The following is a 16,570-nucleotide window of genomic DNA, read 5'->3' as shown; positions in this document are numbered from 1 at the left end:
AATAATGGAAGAAAATGTTGAAATAGTGGAGAACTTAGTTTTCGAAAGACAGTTACTAGGGAATCGTGTACACCATATTTACATTTGAAAACTTATTTCTAATTTAAGAAGGCAGATTCTTATAGCAAGACTTATACGTTGGTCATACCTGGTAATTGACTTAAGGAATTTACAACGCATAAAACGGATATTAATTAAAGGAAACTTTAATGAATACCTTCAATATTTCAACAGCATCACGTTGCCATCTTCAGGAACATACAAATATGGTATGGTATGTGCACACAGGCACTAACATAAGAAAATGAGAAGAAGGCAAGAAACTAATATTGTTCCTAAAGTTCTACTGGTGCCCCATAACGGGATAATTGGGTTGTCTTGGTCGTTGGGCTGAAGTTCTCATGATGTAAGTCTCCCAAATTTGGGGCAGTCTCATGCACCTAAATTTGTTAAGGTTTGGAACATTTTTTAGAGCTGCTGATGATTCCATGAATAATCTTTCATACTTGAACTTGCTGTGGTGTATTATTTTAGTTTTCTTCCAACAAATTCTATGGCCGGTATAACTAAAACAATACACAGCAGCAAGTTCAAGTATGAAAGATTATTCATGGAATCATCAGCAGTTCTTAAAAACGTTCCAAACCTAACAAATTTGGGTGCATGAGACTGCCCCAAATTTGGGAGACTTACATCATGAGAACTTCAGCCCAACGACCAAGACAACCCAATTAGCCCGTTATGGGGCACCAGTAGGACTTTAGGAACAATATTAGTTTCTTGCCTTCTTCCTCATTTTCTTATGTTAGTGCCTGTGTGCACATACCATATTTGTATGTTCCTGAAGATGGCAACGTGATGTTGCCGAAATATTGAAGGTATTCATTAAAGTTTCCTTTAATTAATATCAGTTTTATGTGTTGTAAATTCCTTAAGTCAGTTATCAGTTAAGAAGGCAGATATGGAATCTAGAATAAAGTAAAACCAGAGAGGAACATTTATGCTCCAATATATATCACCAGTCATTAAAAATTTTCATTTGCATGATTTTATTTCTTATGAAGGTGCTATCTTGGTGTACCCTTTGATATTGTGTACTATTAGGTGTAAGTAAATAGTGAATGCAAAGATATATGAAACAAATTTGATACTGATCATATTTTTGAAAATGACAGTTATATTTGAATAACTATTGTAGGCTAAGATTTCAGGTTCCCTTAAAACATAAATAAAAAATAACAATTATCTCATTAAACAAGAAGCCTTATGATGACAAAACTAAAATCTGTATATTAGTTATATATTTGTACCTCCTCTTCCCTCAAAAGTAACCTCTTCCTACTACCACTGCCATTTTTTCCCTTCATTTTCTACTTTGAAAACTCTAACTTAAATCTTAATTTTTTAAAAAATGAGCAAAAAATTAGTGTTCAGTACACATTGTAATTTCAAAGCAACCTTTATTTTAAAAGATGAGGTTTTAAAAGATGTCAACTAAAAGGAAACAAAATATAGCTTAAAATTAATCTAGTTCCAGCATCATTAACTAACTATAGCAAGAGCTGAAGAAACACCTTTATTCTCAACTCTTAAGAATTTGCAAAGTATATTTTCTGACAGACAAATGGATTGTGGATAATACATAGATGGAAGGAAGAAATTTGATGTATGAATGTTCATACTCGCATACCAATTTGAAAAATGTTTTAATTTACTAAAATGAATAAATTCCATTCTGTATTAACTGAGTTAACTATATTTGTACTTATCAACATTTACAACAACATAAATACTTTTTTTTTTACAATGGTGAATATCCTGTTGTAATTTAAAGTTTATTAATTATATTTATACACTGTACACCATCAGGTATCATTTTACATAAAATACATGCATATATAAATTTAATATATCAAATCTGAGATGTGGTCCCCCATTTGAATATAAAGACAGACTTAAAAATAATACTAGGAATCTAGATAATGGTAATGATGATGAATGTGTTCATGATGGTGGTGGTGATGGTGATGATGATGATGACAGTCCATTTTCTTTGTTGATATTTCTGGTCTTCGGGCAGCAGTTCTCTCAGAATCAAAGGTAGGAATTTTTTCATCAAGATTACCTACTTTACGAGTTCGTTTTTCTGTCCAAATAGGAACCTGCTGGGTTCCTTTTCTACAATCTTTTGTGTGTTCCTTATGGCAGTATTTATGGTGGTGAGTAGGCGAAGCAGGATTACTTAGTGACGATCGATTCCTCAGATCTGCCAACTTAGCATGAGTTAAAAGATTTTGTCCATGATGTCTGGATTGTGGAGGAATACGCAAAGGAGAACTTTCCATATTATTATATAGATCATATGACTTTGAACGTTTATGATGGTGTCGACGGCTGTGATTATTTTGAATCCATCCCCAGTCAAGTTTTTCTCGTAATGCATCACTTAAATTGTTTCTTGATTCCAAAGAATTAACCTTTTGAAATGACTTCATATGGTTCAGATTATCTATATTCTGGACTTTCCTATTAGAACTATGTCCAGCCTTTTTACAGTGATGATAATCTATACAGTGAAGAGACTTTGGACACAAAGATCCCTTTCCCTGGGCACATGAAGAATAGTACACAGGATCTAACTGACAAAGGTCACAACAACTACTTCCATGAGTATGCTTTAAAATCCCATACTCCTCAGTTACTACTAAATCTTCAGTATTGCGATCAGATCTTTGATGACAGCAGACCTCATCCACATTAAGTTCTTGAGAACAGCATCTAAAAAAAAATTTTTTTTAAGTTCAATAAATGAAAACTTCACTACATATTTATTTTTAAAAAAATAAATAAATTTTTGCAAATTGATATAAAATGATTGTTTAGAAAAGCAGTGATTCCCAAAGTATCTACTACCTCCTTCTGTAGGGAAGGCAGACCATTATGAGAATAATGATGTGCCTTATGACTGACCACTCTAGAGCTTACACTCCTTCTCTTTGTGTTTGAAGTTTTTGTGTATATATAAATATTTTAAGCTAAATTTTTCCCATACTTATGTTCTCATTAGTAAAAATTTATAAAACAGAAGTTTAGAATAGTGTTAAGAAACTCCTTATTGCATATCCAACATATTTGCTGGAACATACTTTTAACATTATCTTAACTTCTCACAAAGCAAAGAAATCAACTCTAGATTAGAGAAAGTTCCTGCTAAGTAACTTTAAACCAAACATTTGGGAAACTGCTCTCATTTCATCAATCCCATCCATCATAATATTAAGAAATCCCTGAAAAGTGGATTTGGTTCTTTGCTCTAAATTATTATTACACTTTATAAATCTGATATACTGGATTTTGAATAAATATGCAATTGTTACTTGCTTTGTGCTGTGTTATCTTCATTATTCACTATTCTGAATAATGCTTTTATATAGTGGGATTGGGGGGGGGTACTGGAATGAATTTATTGAGGGGATGGCAAAAACATTTAGGAGCCAAGTTAAGGAATGTACAGGAATATAAAGAACGAAAAATATGAGTTGCAAAATATTTTACAACAAATAATAAAACAAAATAAGACCAACAAAACTGAAGACAACACACCCACACACACACACAATGAATAGAAGACTACCAAGTGAAATAATTAAATATAAACCTAAAAGGAAAAGAGATACAGGAAGGTTTAGATACAGAATGTAAATATAGATGTCAAAATGGTCTATAAGCCTGTTTTGGCAACTAAAAAGTTCTTGAAAAAAAGAACAATATTTTATAAATAACACTGATAGGATGACAGGATTTTCACTTACAAATACAGAAATTCGTCAGAATTTAATGATCTGCCTATTGCTGAATGTCAAAACAGCACTGTTCAGTGCAACAGAACACACCCACCCAGTGCTATTTTTTTATTATTTTTTATTATTATTATTTTCCTGACACCCATGGAGTCACAAGACTTGTGGAGGTAACACGAGCGAACAAAGCCTATCACACCACTCCTTAAAATCATCCACAGTCTATACATTCACCACCCTCTCAGGCAATGCATTACATGCTGCTACCATTCTCCAGTCATGCAAAAAAACTTACTTTGTATCCTTTTACTCACCTTCTTTTGCAACTTCCAGGGATGGCCTCTTGTCCTTGTTCTACCATATAAAAAATCTCCTCAGTGTTAATATGATAATAACCTTTCAACAGTTTAAATGTCTCTATCATACCCCCCCTTTGCCTTCTATCTACCACACTTTGCAGTTTGCATGCCCTCAATCTATCCTCACAATCAATGTTGCATAGTCCTGACATAATTTGTTACCCATCTCTGCACCCTGTCCAAGGTTACTTCATCCCCTTCAAATTTCTGTGACCCAGATTTGAGCACAGAAATCCAGATGTGGTCTGATTAAAGCTTTATACAATGGGACCAGCACACTTATCTCTCGTGGTCAATGTTCTCCCCGACATTGCTACAATTCTCTGAGATGTCTTCACAGCCTTTGCAATATGATCTCGAAATTTAATGTCTTATTTAACCCTTCCTACTCCCTAATATGGTTCCCCATTATACGACTCTCTGATATCTATCAGAGAGCCAATCACCAATCGAATCCACTAACCTGATATCCAAACTCATGTGATGCAACTTAAAAATCAACTTATGTGGTGCCCTGTCAAATGCCTTGGAAAAATCCCAAAAAATGAGAGTGTATGCCTTACCTTCATCCACTGTTCTTATTAAGCTAAACAGTGGAATCTGCACTGATAGTCACTGACAACTTAGTGGTAAAGTTGAGAGAACCCAGATCCAGTTGATTTTGGTCAACTGGTTTTTATTGTACAAAATCAATCAACTCGTGATCATTTCATGTTTAATAATTTTTTCATCCTCTCACACAAATGCAGTATACCACACAAACTAGTGATATAGAAACAAGAGTGGCTGATGGACAGATAATACCAAATAGTAGTATATGGAGGAGCAACACCAATGACTAGTATAACACTACAGTAGGTCATCAAAAAAAAAAAAAAAAAGAATTAATACTTGTCAAAAACAATCTGCTGATCAACTCCTTTATATCATGTACAAAATCAAGAATGCTTTTTCCTCAACTCTTCACCAACTCATGTTCATTTCTCATTAATATTTTTTCAATTTACCCTCCACTTCCACAAATGCATGAAAGTTCGGTGCATGACATAAATCAATGAATTGGAGCAAATAAGGGTGGATATGAAGTTTGGGATATGAATACAAGTATAGCTGGTGGACAGATAATACCAACACACAGTACAACACTATAGTCACCATCTGGAACAATTCTCTCCATCCACCCCAATTTTGTAATGCTGAACATAAGCAACTATTTTAATAAGAAAACATGTTTCAACTCAGAAGCTGTCCCTGAAATAAAAAAAAAATCTAATCCAAAAATGTAATACCATGTTTTTTATGGTAATCCTTAGCACAAAAAAGTTGGCAACATGGATGAATAAGAAGGAAAAGACAACTAATACAGAGCAACCTGATGCACAGAATCAAAGTGTTGGTTGAAAAGTATATTTTACAGTATAACGATTATATTTATTAATTTCTCATTTTTTATACTAATAACATAATTTAAATATATTTGCAAAAATAAATTATAAAAATGAATATAATTAGGGGTCTCACAAATACTTCTAATATGTTTCTGAAAAATGCTTATATAAATCATTATTTTTTGCAAGTGCACAATTGCTATAATCAAAGGATTACATTGCTGATAACTTCATGAAAGCTATTATAATTATTTAATAATTATTTAAGAAAAAATATTTAAGCATTATTAAATAAATCAATTCAGCATGTACAGCTCTAAGAATATTTGAGATTTTGTATTTCATCGACAGATATAGTGGTCTCTATCTGATCACATCAGAAAAGAGATTTGCTGGTAAATATGCCGAAGATACAGTGTGTTGGTATTTGTACATGATAACACTGTTTTCAGTCAAATGACATGCCAATTGAGGTTCTTCAGCTCTAATAACTAGAATTTCAGTATACCAGTCTGAACCAACTGGTTTTTGAAAGCAATTTGTACAGCCATAATTTGGACATTTGACAGCATCTCCTTCTGCCTTCCAGTGCCATACATCATCTGGAATGGTGAACAGCTACACTGCAGTCTGAGGAAACAGAACACTTGCAATGTGGCACCCCGAACTATGAATGGATTCAGATCTTTTCCAAAACTCATCCCACTTTGAATTTTCTGATCCTGTATTGGCAGACCATTTCTATTCTTGTGCAACTACCTATATACCAGATACCAGAAAATTAGGCTTCCTTGATTTGTTCTAGGAATGACATATTCCAATGAATACAGGGGGAGATTATATTATATTTTTCTCCACCTCTTCAAATGCTAATCCTTGCAATCCTATACAGATGTATTACATAGGATGTGCACCTATAGTTTGGTATATGAAATAGATTCTACCATCTCAATTTTCTATTTTATATTCTACAGTTTCTCTTTACAGTTTACTGGAGTATAAAAGCATATTTAAAACCATGTGCATAGTGAATGCAAAATAATATGAAAAATTTTTAAAGTTTATGCTGTAGTTGGTGGAGAGTTTTATAGTAGGTGCCCTCCCTAGAGGTGTCATATAATAATAAGCAAACAATCAGAATTTGTTTGTCATTTCATTTTTCTTAACAGCAAAATGTTCCATCAGCATTTCATATGCATATCTATGCTTGTAATGCACATATAAGGTGTACATTAGTATACTGTTATGCATGCTAGATACGTTCCAATTTGAGATTGGAATATCTCAAACTGGAACCTACTCATGTCTTAAATTTTTCATGTTATGGTTAAAATGGAGTCAGTTAAACAAAGGGTAGTTAATTGCAACTATACTGCATTTACACTACACAAACCATCAAGAGAAAAATAATTTTTTCATAAATGCTACACAATTTAGATATGCATTGCTAGAATTTTTAATAAACTTACTTTGTGTCTTTATGATAACCGTGGCTAGTCTTCTGGTTACTGCTAGTCAACCATCCTAATAGCTCTCTCTTAGATTTATTATGTTTCCTTTGCTGTGAATTTGGGGAAAAAGAAGCCTTTGTTTTAGAAGGTGAATATAACGAATGCTTTGAAGTCTGAGAAAATACATCATACTTTAATGGAATGGTTGTTTTTTCTGTTGATGTTTCTACCATGCAAGGAGTAGGAATCCTCTGAGTGCAGGATGCAGACACAGCAGAATCACTAGATACCTTATCTGGATTAGATATTTCTTCTACTTCTGTACTGTTTTCTGAAGTATTTTCTTTTTCCTGAGTTGACTCTTCCCCCCCTAAAGATATTGCTAAATGAACTTTTAAAGTATGATTTGAAGAGTTTGATGGTAACAATTTTAGAGATTTCATGACTGCATCATAGGATTCAGAAAGAGCTTTATCCATGCTCTATTGAAATAAAAAAAAAAAGATTTTAAACTATAATTTAAATATTAAGTTCATTTCCATATTTACAATATTTTATTGCAGAGCATCTTTCCACATTAGTTACATACAATGGACAACAAAAACATTTTAAAAAAATCCACATTCTAATAAATTATACTGATAAGATTTTAAAAAATTTAATAATTACGTCATAACTGTCAATCTAAATCTCTAATCATATTTTTAATTATCCAACCAGAAAAATGACAACCAGGGTAGAGTATATCATCCCATTGTTAAGTGTTGCAATGTTAATAGTGTGGGGATATATCTGGTTCAGAGAAGAACTCTTGTTTTAGTGCCTGGAAAACTTAATATTAAGATTATATTGACATCCTAGAGAATTCCGTGTTGGCTACAGTGCATTGAAGTGGAGAAACAACAGGAAAGATCTAGTTAGGTTAGTAGACAAACCAACACAATCTCAATCCGAACTCTATAGAATATCACTAAAACTGTATGTCTAAATGGAACCTTACACAGATATACAGCTTATACTTAGCCACAAGTGTGCAGTCATAAATGAAATGAAGCGAGAAAGATAGTTTGGTGTTAAGTGAAGACGGGTATTGCACTTCTCTTATGTATAGCCTATATGGACCACATTATAAAGGAAAGTAAACTGATAACAGAAGATATTAGGTTTAGTTCTTTGTAATGATGATATCATTTGAATTTGGAAATATTTAATTTAAATTGATATGAATCGATGCCAGCCTGGCTGGCCGAGTGGTTAGCGTATCCGCTCTCCAGCCAAAAGGCTGCGGGTTCGAATCCCGCCGTGGGCATGGATGTTTGTGTTGTCTATGGAAATACTAGTGGTGATGGTTAGTGGTAGATGCAGTTGCAGTCAGTTGGTGGATTGAGTGGTTGAGACAGTTGTAGAGTAGGTGCCCTCCCTCGATGAGTCTTTGGACTCCCTGGAGGTGTCAAATAATAATTTTAAAAAATAGATCTGCGAAACAAACTTGAAATAGGCTTTATCAAAATGAAATAACTTCAGCAAAAAATTCTGTGTGAAAACGTCACAAAGCAGATAAATTAAGCAAGAAAATGGAAAAATATTATTATTGTTAATTACAAACCATTGTGAAACCTATCCATTGTACCAAACTATAAACTCATTCACATGGTTGACATTCACAAACATTTTAGTAACAAGTTTTCTATACAGTTACCACTCGCCATAAGGAAAAAAAAAAAGATTTGATTTCCTTTCTTCAACACACCCTTCCAGGGATGCCCTCTAGTTCATCTCTCATATATATATATATATATATATGTGTGTGTGTGTGTGTGTGTGTGTTGGATTTGCACTATGTGCAGGTGCAAACTTGACTTTCTTGTCTGTTTGCTCACTTGGGGAAATAGGATTAAAAACCAAGTTTATATAAAATTACTTGGTATCTTGAATACATATATATAATCTATATTAATCCTGTAAATTCTCTTCACCAACTTAAATGTCTTAATCATATCACTTATTTTCCACCTATCCACTGAACTCTGCAATTTAAATTTTCTCAACCTTTTCCCATAACCAACATTCCAGAATTTCCATGTCACAATAGAAACCAAGTTTCACCAAATCTGAACAAAATTCGTGTGTGATCCTATCAAAGGCCTTGGTACAGTAGTACATCTACCTCCTTATCTCTGTTTGTCAGTGTCACAGCAATATAATGGACTATGTCCAGATTTGGTCACTTGGTTCAGAGTTCCCTCTGAACCTCACAACTGAATTGCTATCACTCCCACATACTGAATCTAATCCACCTAATGTATTACTTAGTTTCACCAAGTAATACATCCTCCCAAAGTACATTATCATTCATCCATGTGAAATATTAAGAGATAAGTTGAACAGTAGCAGTCCAAGAACAGACCCATGTGGTACACTACTGTATTCCTTTTCTGACAGTTATTATTCACATAACCATTCCCCAAAACTTCTACAACTTGGCATGTAGTGATGTGGAATACTCTGGAAAAATCAAAAAATCACAAGTTCCCCCATCAATCCAATGTGTTTCATAATATGCAAGCAGATTGCATGAGTAAGTCCTGTTTAACAAATCCAAGCTGACTGTCATAAAGAATCCTACGTCTACAAACCCAGTCCTATATTCTATTCCTAACCAATCTCTCCAATACTCCTTCAAGCAAATATTAGTCTAACTGGAAATATCTGGTCTAGCCTAGCAGCACTATTTTGTGCTACTTCCAGTCCTTGAAATAGAGATTCTTTTTATTTCAATACCAAATATTTCAATAGAAATTCTCTATTTCAAGGTTCAAACAAGCATCTCATGGGCACAGTCAACTCTTTTGCACATTCTGTAAAACTATATATAGCAAAATATCATTGTATTCCATACAATTATTAATATCTAGCCTATTCACCACCTTATACACTTGGTTCTTTCACTTCTTGTACTTGTAGTATAAGCCTCCTTTCTGGGCATTGCATAGCAGCATTCATACCAGTATGATTACATTTTCAAACTTCTTATATAATTCCACTAACATCCTTGAGCATGGTTACTTGGCTACTGTCATTATCCAATGTCATTCTCCCTCTTGTTTTCCACATAGCAGAAAATTTTCTTGTTTTCCACATTTGGCCTGATTAGCCAAATTTCTTTTCATATTACATTCTTTCCATGCCATACTTGTCATTTTTATAGCCCTCACAATTTATATCATCTTTTCCTTCACAGTAACCTCATTTTCCACATTGCTTACCTAACTATTATATATGTCAGGATGATTTGTTATGCATATAAGATATCTCTTAATTGCTTAACCATCTAAATTAGTGCCCTATGATCACTTTACTTTAACTTATTCAAACTACATCTGGAATGATGGACCTATCTCCACAGGAACAAAGTTGAGGATTCTGGATGGAGCTGTTTTCCAGACTTATGGATGTGGAAACCTGAAGAAGTCTGATAGGGAAAGGATAACTGCTTTTGAGATGTGGTGTTACAGAAGGCTGTTGAGGATATCATATACTGAAAGGCAAAAAACAGATGGTGCTAGAAAGAATCGGTAGAACTTTAAAGCTCCTTAAGGATACAGGTAGAAGAAAGTTGAAATACTCTGAACACAACTGAAAGTATAGAAGAACTTCTCAAAACAGTAAAGGGGTAATAGAAGATAAAGTTCTTGGGAAAAAGAGGAAGGGATAAACTGTCAGTGAGATGGATGGATGGTGCAGTGGCACACCCAGGGAGGAGGCCAAGGGGGCCCTCCAAAAAAAGTTAAAAAACACTAGAAAATTTTCCAAAATACTTTTCCTAATTAAAATTCATTTTTTATTTATGTTGTGTCATGTCTTCTATTTCTATACTACTTATGAATTAGGGGTCACATAAGGTGAGAGAACCCTATAGCAGTGTTCCTCAACCTATGGTTCACGACGATGGGACAGGTAGCCCACAGGCTTAAATTAACCAAATAAATCTATATATTTTTCCAATTTATTATAATTATCCAAACAAAACAAATTAAAATAGGGAAGTAAAAATCATTAAAACAAAATGAATACTTAAAAAAAAATAGCAGCAGAATGTTCATTCCATGAACATTCTGCCACTATTTTAATTTGTAGCGGCAGAATGACAAATAAGAGGGGTGAAGTGTAATAAAAGTGGGGTGAAGTGAAAAACAATGTGGTTTTATTGCTTCCACCTTCCCTTGCTGTTTTGTCAGATTTGAAGTGAACATATGTTGTCCACATTTCAACCAATTGTTTATTGATTTTTATTGTTGAAGGTTTTCCTCCTTCAACCAAGGCTCAATATATCTTCAGAAGTGCTAAGTAATACTTAGACAAAATGTGTTGCGAGTTAACTCCAGTATTTATATATTTTTCAGAAATCGCGCGATAAGCAAGCTGACAATTGAGTTGAAATGCTAACTCTCTTCAACCGAATTCCAATAATATGTGAAACTGCTATAACAGCATTCACTATATATATATATATATATATATATATATATCTTAGTTTTAACACATTCAAATTTTAACACTTTCGGTTGAATTTTATTGCTGCCGAGCGAACTCACACAATCTAATTAAATAACAATAGTTTTTAGTTAGATACTGTGTTTGCCGGTGCAACATATGGTTTTGCTTGAGTCTATATATACAGCATAGTTTCTGTATGAGGGGATATGTGATTTATTAATTAGTGTCGTTTTTATCCCAGTTGTGTCTAATTGCACTATTTGTTGAGAAATATATTACACAGACTGCTTATACCTTATTCACTGACATAATAAAAGTACTTGTTTTTCTTGCCTCTGCAATATAGTGGCTAATGGGGGGAGGGCGTGTTGTTTACCATTGGAGCAAGTTACTATCACTCTGCTCTGAACTTGTTTAAGGTTTTTTCATTTGCAAGGTATATGTGAAACTATTTAATTTCTTTTTTTCGAAAAGTAAAATCAGGGGTGAGAGTTATATGCAGGTAAGTACAGTATTTCTATTATGGATAAGTACATTGGTACCTTCTTTAAACAGAAAAATATCTCTGATGACAGTGATAATAAAAAACGAGTTTGTAATAATAGTTTGTGTGTAGTTTCTGAAGAGAAAGAGGTCTGTAACGAATCCACAGAAACACAGAATTCCCATCAGTTGCAATGCAATAATATTAATAAGGTGAACAAAAGGAAAGATTTGCTGATTTGCTGGACACTCGACCAGTGGATTGCATTTAAAGGTAAATACAGTTGATTATTTTGTAGGAATATTTTTCTGTTTTTGCGACTTCTCTCCCTTTACGGTAATTATGTCTACATTATGTTATTATTCAACAATAGTTTACAGGTTTGAATGTGCATATAAAGTCAATATCAACAGTAGTCTGATTACGAACACGTGATGAAAGGGACGGGGAGATTTGGAGCTTCCCCGGATAGTATTCAAAAGGTAAACACAATTGGTTATTTTGTATAGGGCCCCGAAACTTATTAGTTTAGAATTTAACCACTGGGAAAGGGTTTGTGTCCGCCTTAAAACTCTGAAACAGAATTTGGAAACATTTTCCGAATAACTTTTTATAAGAAATTTCTGCGATTTCAGGCTCCATTGCAGTCACGAGAACGACCTTTCGTTATCGAAAAAGAGCAGCTTCAAGTGACAGTGGGCTTAAAATGCAATTCCGTGATCGTGGTTTGGCTCGATTCTGGATCTCGCCTTCAGTGAGAAGTGAATTTCCCGAATTATTTGAAGAAGTTGAAAATCGTCATGCAATTTTCTACAACCTGTCTTTGCGAGAAACAATTTTCATCGCTCCTTCAAATAAAAACAAAATACAGAATTCATCTTAGTGTGTGTGCCGATCTTCGACTGAAGTTGACCAATATTGAGCCAGATATCCAGCAAGTCTGCAAGGTCGAGAAGCTTATCCATCTCATTAAAAGTAAATAGTAACATAATTATAAGTAAATAGTAACATAATTATATCATTTTATTTATTTGTTTAATAAAAATTAAAACTTTGTTTTAATTTTTATCCACAAAATATTATTGTTTTATCTATATATCCGGCCTGGTTGGCCGACTCTCCAGCCAAAAGGCTGCGAGTTCAAATCCCACCGTGGGGATGGATGTTTGCGATTGCATTGGCGTAGATGATGATGATGATTGTAGTTGTGGTTGGTGTAAAGTAGGTGCCCTTCCTCGAAATGTCTTTGGACTACCTGGAGATGTTATGTAATAATATCAGCAAGCTTTATATGTTCATTGTGCATCACATACTTTGAATTTGACACTTGGAAATGCTATATCTGTGACAAATAAGAAATTGCATTGGCATAATTGAAAAGGTACACAATTTCTTCAATACCCCTAAAAGACAGGATGTCCTTGTTGTTTATAATATTATATCTTTTAAGATTTATAATATCTTTATTTAGCTTGCAAAAAATATTTGCGTGCACCTTACCATTGTCTAAAATAATGCAAAAAATCTGACAGTGATCTCTTAATTGCCCTAAATTTTGTTCTACAACATCAATTAAATACCATTCGTAAAACATCAGATTCTTCATTTAAAGATATTTACGATGAAACATGGATAAAAGACAATAATTTTAATACTGACATTAAAAAGCCAAGGATTTCATCAAAACAAACATTAAGGTCCAATGTTCCAGCTGATTCTGTAGAAGAGTATTTCAGGAGAACTATTTCATTCCATTTATTGACCAAATATTGATCAACTTCACAAATGTTTCACTCGGCACCGCAACATTTTGAAATATATTTTTTTCTCTTCTACTAAATGGAAAAGATGCTTCAACAGCAAGTGCAATGGAAGATTTTCATCACAAAATTGTGATGAAAATCTTCGTCACAATTACACAAATATAGACTTATACAAATCCAGCAATTTTGAACGCCGAATTCAAGTTGTGATATAAGAAATTTGAAAAACCATTTGCAATAGCTCCATGAAAAAATGCCATTGATGCAGTTTCAAAGTGTGACAAAACGATATATCCTAACATCTATAACTTGTTAAAAATATTTGCAAACGCTTCCAGTAACAACATGTGTCAGTGAAAGATCATTTTCTAACTTACGCCTTTTAAAAACCTATTTAAGATCTACCATGACACAATCATGATTGAACAGACTGGCTTTGCTATATATATACACAAAGAAAGAGATTAATGTAACCACGACTGAAATAATTCAAGAGCTTTGTAAAAAGAAAAGAAAACTGGATTTTATTCTTTAAATAAATTTTTATAATTACCTAATGAATTTTATTGAATGAATGAAATTTAACGAATTTTAGCTGAACAGATAAAAATATTTTTAATGCAAATTCATTGTATTAAAAATATTTTTATCCGTTCAACTCGGTCCCCCCGAAGATTAAATTCTGGGTGCGCCACTGGGATGGTATGTCTGGAGTGAATGATCTTCAGAGAGCTGAAGCCTCCAGAAAAAGCATACAGCAAGACTACCTAGGACTACGAGGACTGGTGTGGCACATCACCAAGCAAATGAGTGACCATACAGAAAGTGATGATGTCCAATGATGGATGGATTATGAAAACAACTGCTAATGTAGAAAAAACTTTATAGGCAACAAATAATTAAATTTTGATATTGCGACTCCCATACTATTTGTACACTCCCTTTGGGAATGAATCAGAAAATTATGACAGTAATTTTTCTTAATAAAATATGTTTCACCTCTTTCCAAGACCTAACCAAATTATTTACACAATGAAGTAGTAGATGAAAATAGTTCTTGTTAAAAAGAAAAGCCAACATTGGATAGAAAGAAAATGACATAAGGCAGTGTATTTCTGATAAGTGGCGCACTCATTATATGCATGAGTACGCATACACAATTCATGGGTTCCTTTCCAAGAAAAGGAAAGAAAAAGCATTTCACAGCACCGAGATGCAACGCATTATGCAGTGCATTTTCAAACAGTTGCTTAAATATGGTTGTCAGTTAGTATTTTGCAGATGTCAACAAAGAAGGTATGTATCTTACATTTAAACACACTGCAAAGTGTTATGAAACCGTTTTTAACTCTACTCAACTATAGTAATGCCTCCCTAATGCACAAAATTGTGACCATTTTGCCAATCACATGAAGTTTGATTTGTTATATTTTATTGTTGTATGTTAATAATTGAAATATAAATTTGTTATAATAAACATTATGAAATAACTTACATCTAATGTGCTATTGCCATCAAATTTATACACTGTGAAAGACTTCAGGTCATCTAATAATACATCACATTCCACCACTTTCTGTTACAAAGAGAAAAAACAATTCCAATATTATCTCTATCTTCACAACAGCTAGCATTTAATTTTAGAATTTTATACAAAGGATCTGATAATTCACATATAGCATATGAGAACTGTTGACTGAATAGTGCTTAATTTTTTTTTTTATATCGTTAGCAATAGTCCTCCCTTTATCTCCCCATACATAATCTAAATATCATCTAAGATCCAAAACCCAAAGATTTTCCCATGGATCAAATATTGCAGTCACCAAAGTTCTCTGGAGCTTGGAAACATGATGAGAAGGAGAGACCTGATGAACTTTCAGAATCTTATCTAATTATATATATATTATTGTCCTGCTGAATTGTAGCATTATGGTGCTTCTGAATCAAGCAGAACTAGCTCTGTTCATAATCCTTGCAGGAAGAAGGGATGTGAACAGGGATTGTTCTTAACTTGAGAAACTATGAAGAGTTAAAAAGTGGTTTGATTATCATCTTATCATTATCAGTTTTGGTGTGCACATCAGAACGGCATGATAAACTTAAGTGTTTATTAATATAAATCCAGTTATAAAATCTTCAGTTTGGGGGGAGGGGACATCTGTTTGGATATGAAGGCTAATTCTTTTGACCAGATGTAATTAAATGCATATATTATAATACTACAAACAACTGTTTGTAAACAGTTGTTTGTGTCTTGTTCTATAATTCTAAAACCAAGAAAACTGAAATCCATGACTTTATTTGCCTATATGTATGCCAAGTTAACTTTAAATGTTAATATTATACAAAAAAAAAAATTTAACAAATTGGAAAAAACATTCTAAAGCAAGTGGGCTATTAAAAAATAAATATGAAACAGAAATGAATGCAAGAATTTTACTAACATTAATATACAAAGGCAACAGTGTAAAGATAAGATGAACAGTATCTGCATAACAAATTAATGTATCATGAAGCTGACTATAGCCAGCAAGTTGCAGTTATCAAAGTCGTGATCATGCCTAGTCTGCAACTGCATATTGGAATACTTCCAGAATGGATGGATTACAAGCAAATCCTCTGATAAATATGACAACATATTTATATAGTGGGTGTTAGACTGGGTACATGTCCACCTTATTTTCAAGTATACCTCTATCACAGAATTTATCATCCAATTTCTGATGAAAATTGAAGAGAAGACATTTTTCAAGTTCCTCATATTATAAGATCCTAATAGCTTAGCTACCTTAGTTTGACAGTGTCATTAATATTAACCATCCAAT

At 33.3% G+C, this 16,570-nt stretch overlaps 1 protein-coding gene across 8 annotated transcripts in view; it reads right to left on the bottom strand.

Annotated features, from left to right (window-relative positions):
- Positions 1-808: 808 nt before the first annotated feature.
- The window catches only part of LOC150103143 (uncharacterized), a 120,952-nt gene continuing 105,190 nt past the window's right edge, over positions 809-16,570 (bottom strand). For 7 of the 8 annotated variants that reach the window (XM_090397664.1, XM_090397668.1, XM_090397666.1 and 4 more), the window contains exons 5-7: positions 15,238-15,318; positions 7,017-7,480; positions 809-2,778 (exon numbers count right to left, since the gene is read on the bottom strand). In XM_090397664.1, the coding sequence (XP_090253790.1) occupies positions 1,968-2,778; positions 7,017-7,480; positions 15,238-15,318 (1,356 nt within the window). In that variant the 3' untranslated portion in view covers positions 809-1,967. The remainder of the gene's footprint in view (positions 2,779-7,016; positions 7,481-15,237; positions 15,319-16,570) is intronic. The other variant, XM_090397667.1, reaches the window with a different exon arrangement.

The sequence above is a fragment of the Typopeltis vanoorti genome, chromosome 9, assembly GCF_054136105.1.
Source record: "Typopeltis vanoorti isolate ZY-2024b chromosome 9, IOZ_Tvanoo_1.0, whole genome shotgun sequence".
In the NCBI taxonomy this organism is placed as follows: Eukaryota; Metazoa; Arthropoda; class Arachnida; order Uropygi; family Thelyphonidae; genus Typopeltis; species Typopeltis vanoorti.
The sequence above is the reverse complement of the archived record's forward strand: the minus strand, read 5'-3'. Positions and strand labels throughout refer to the sequence as shown.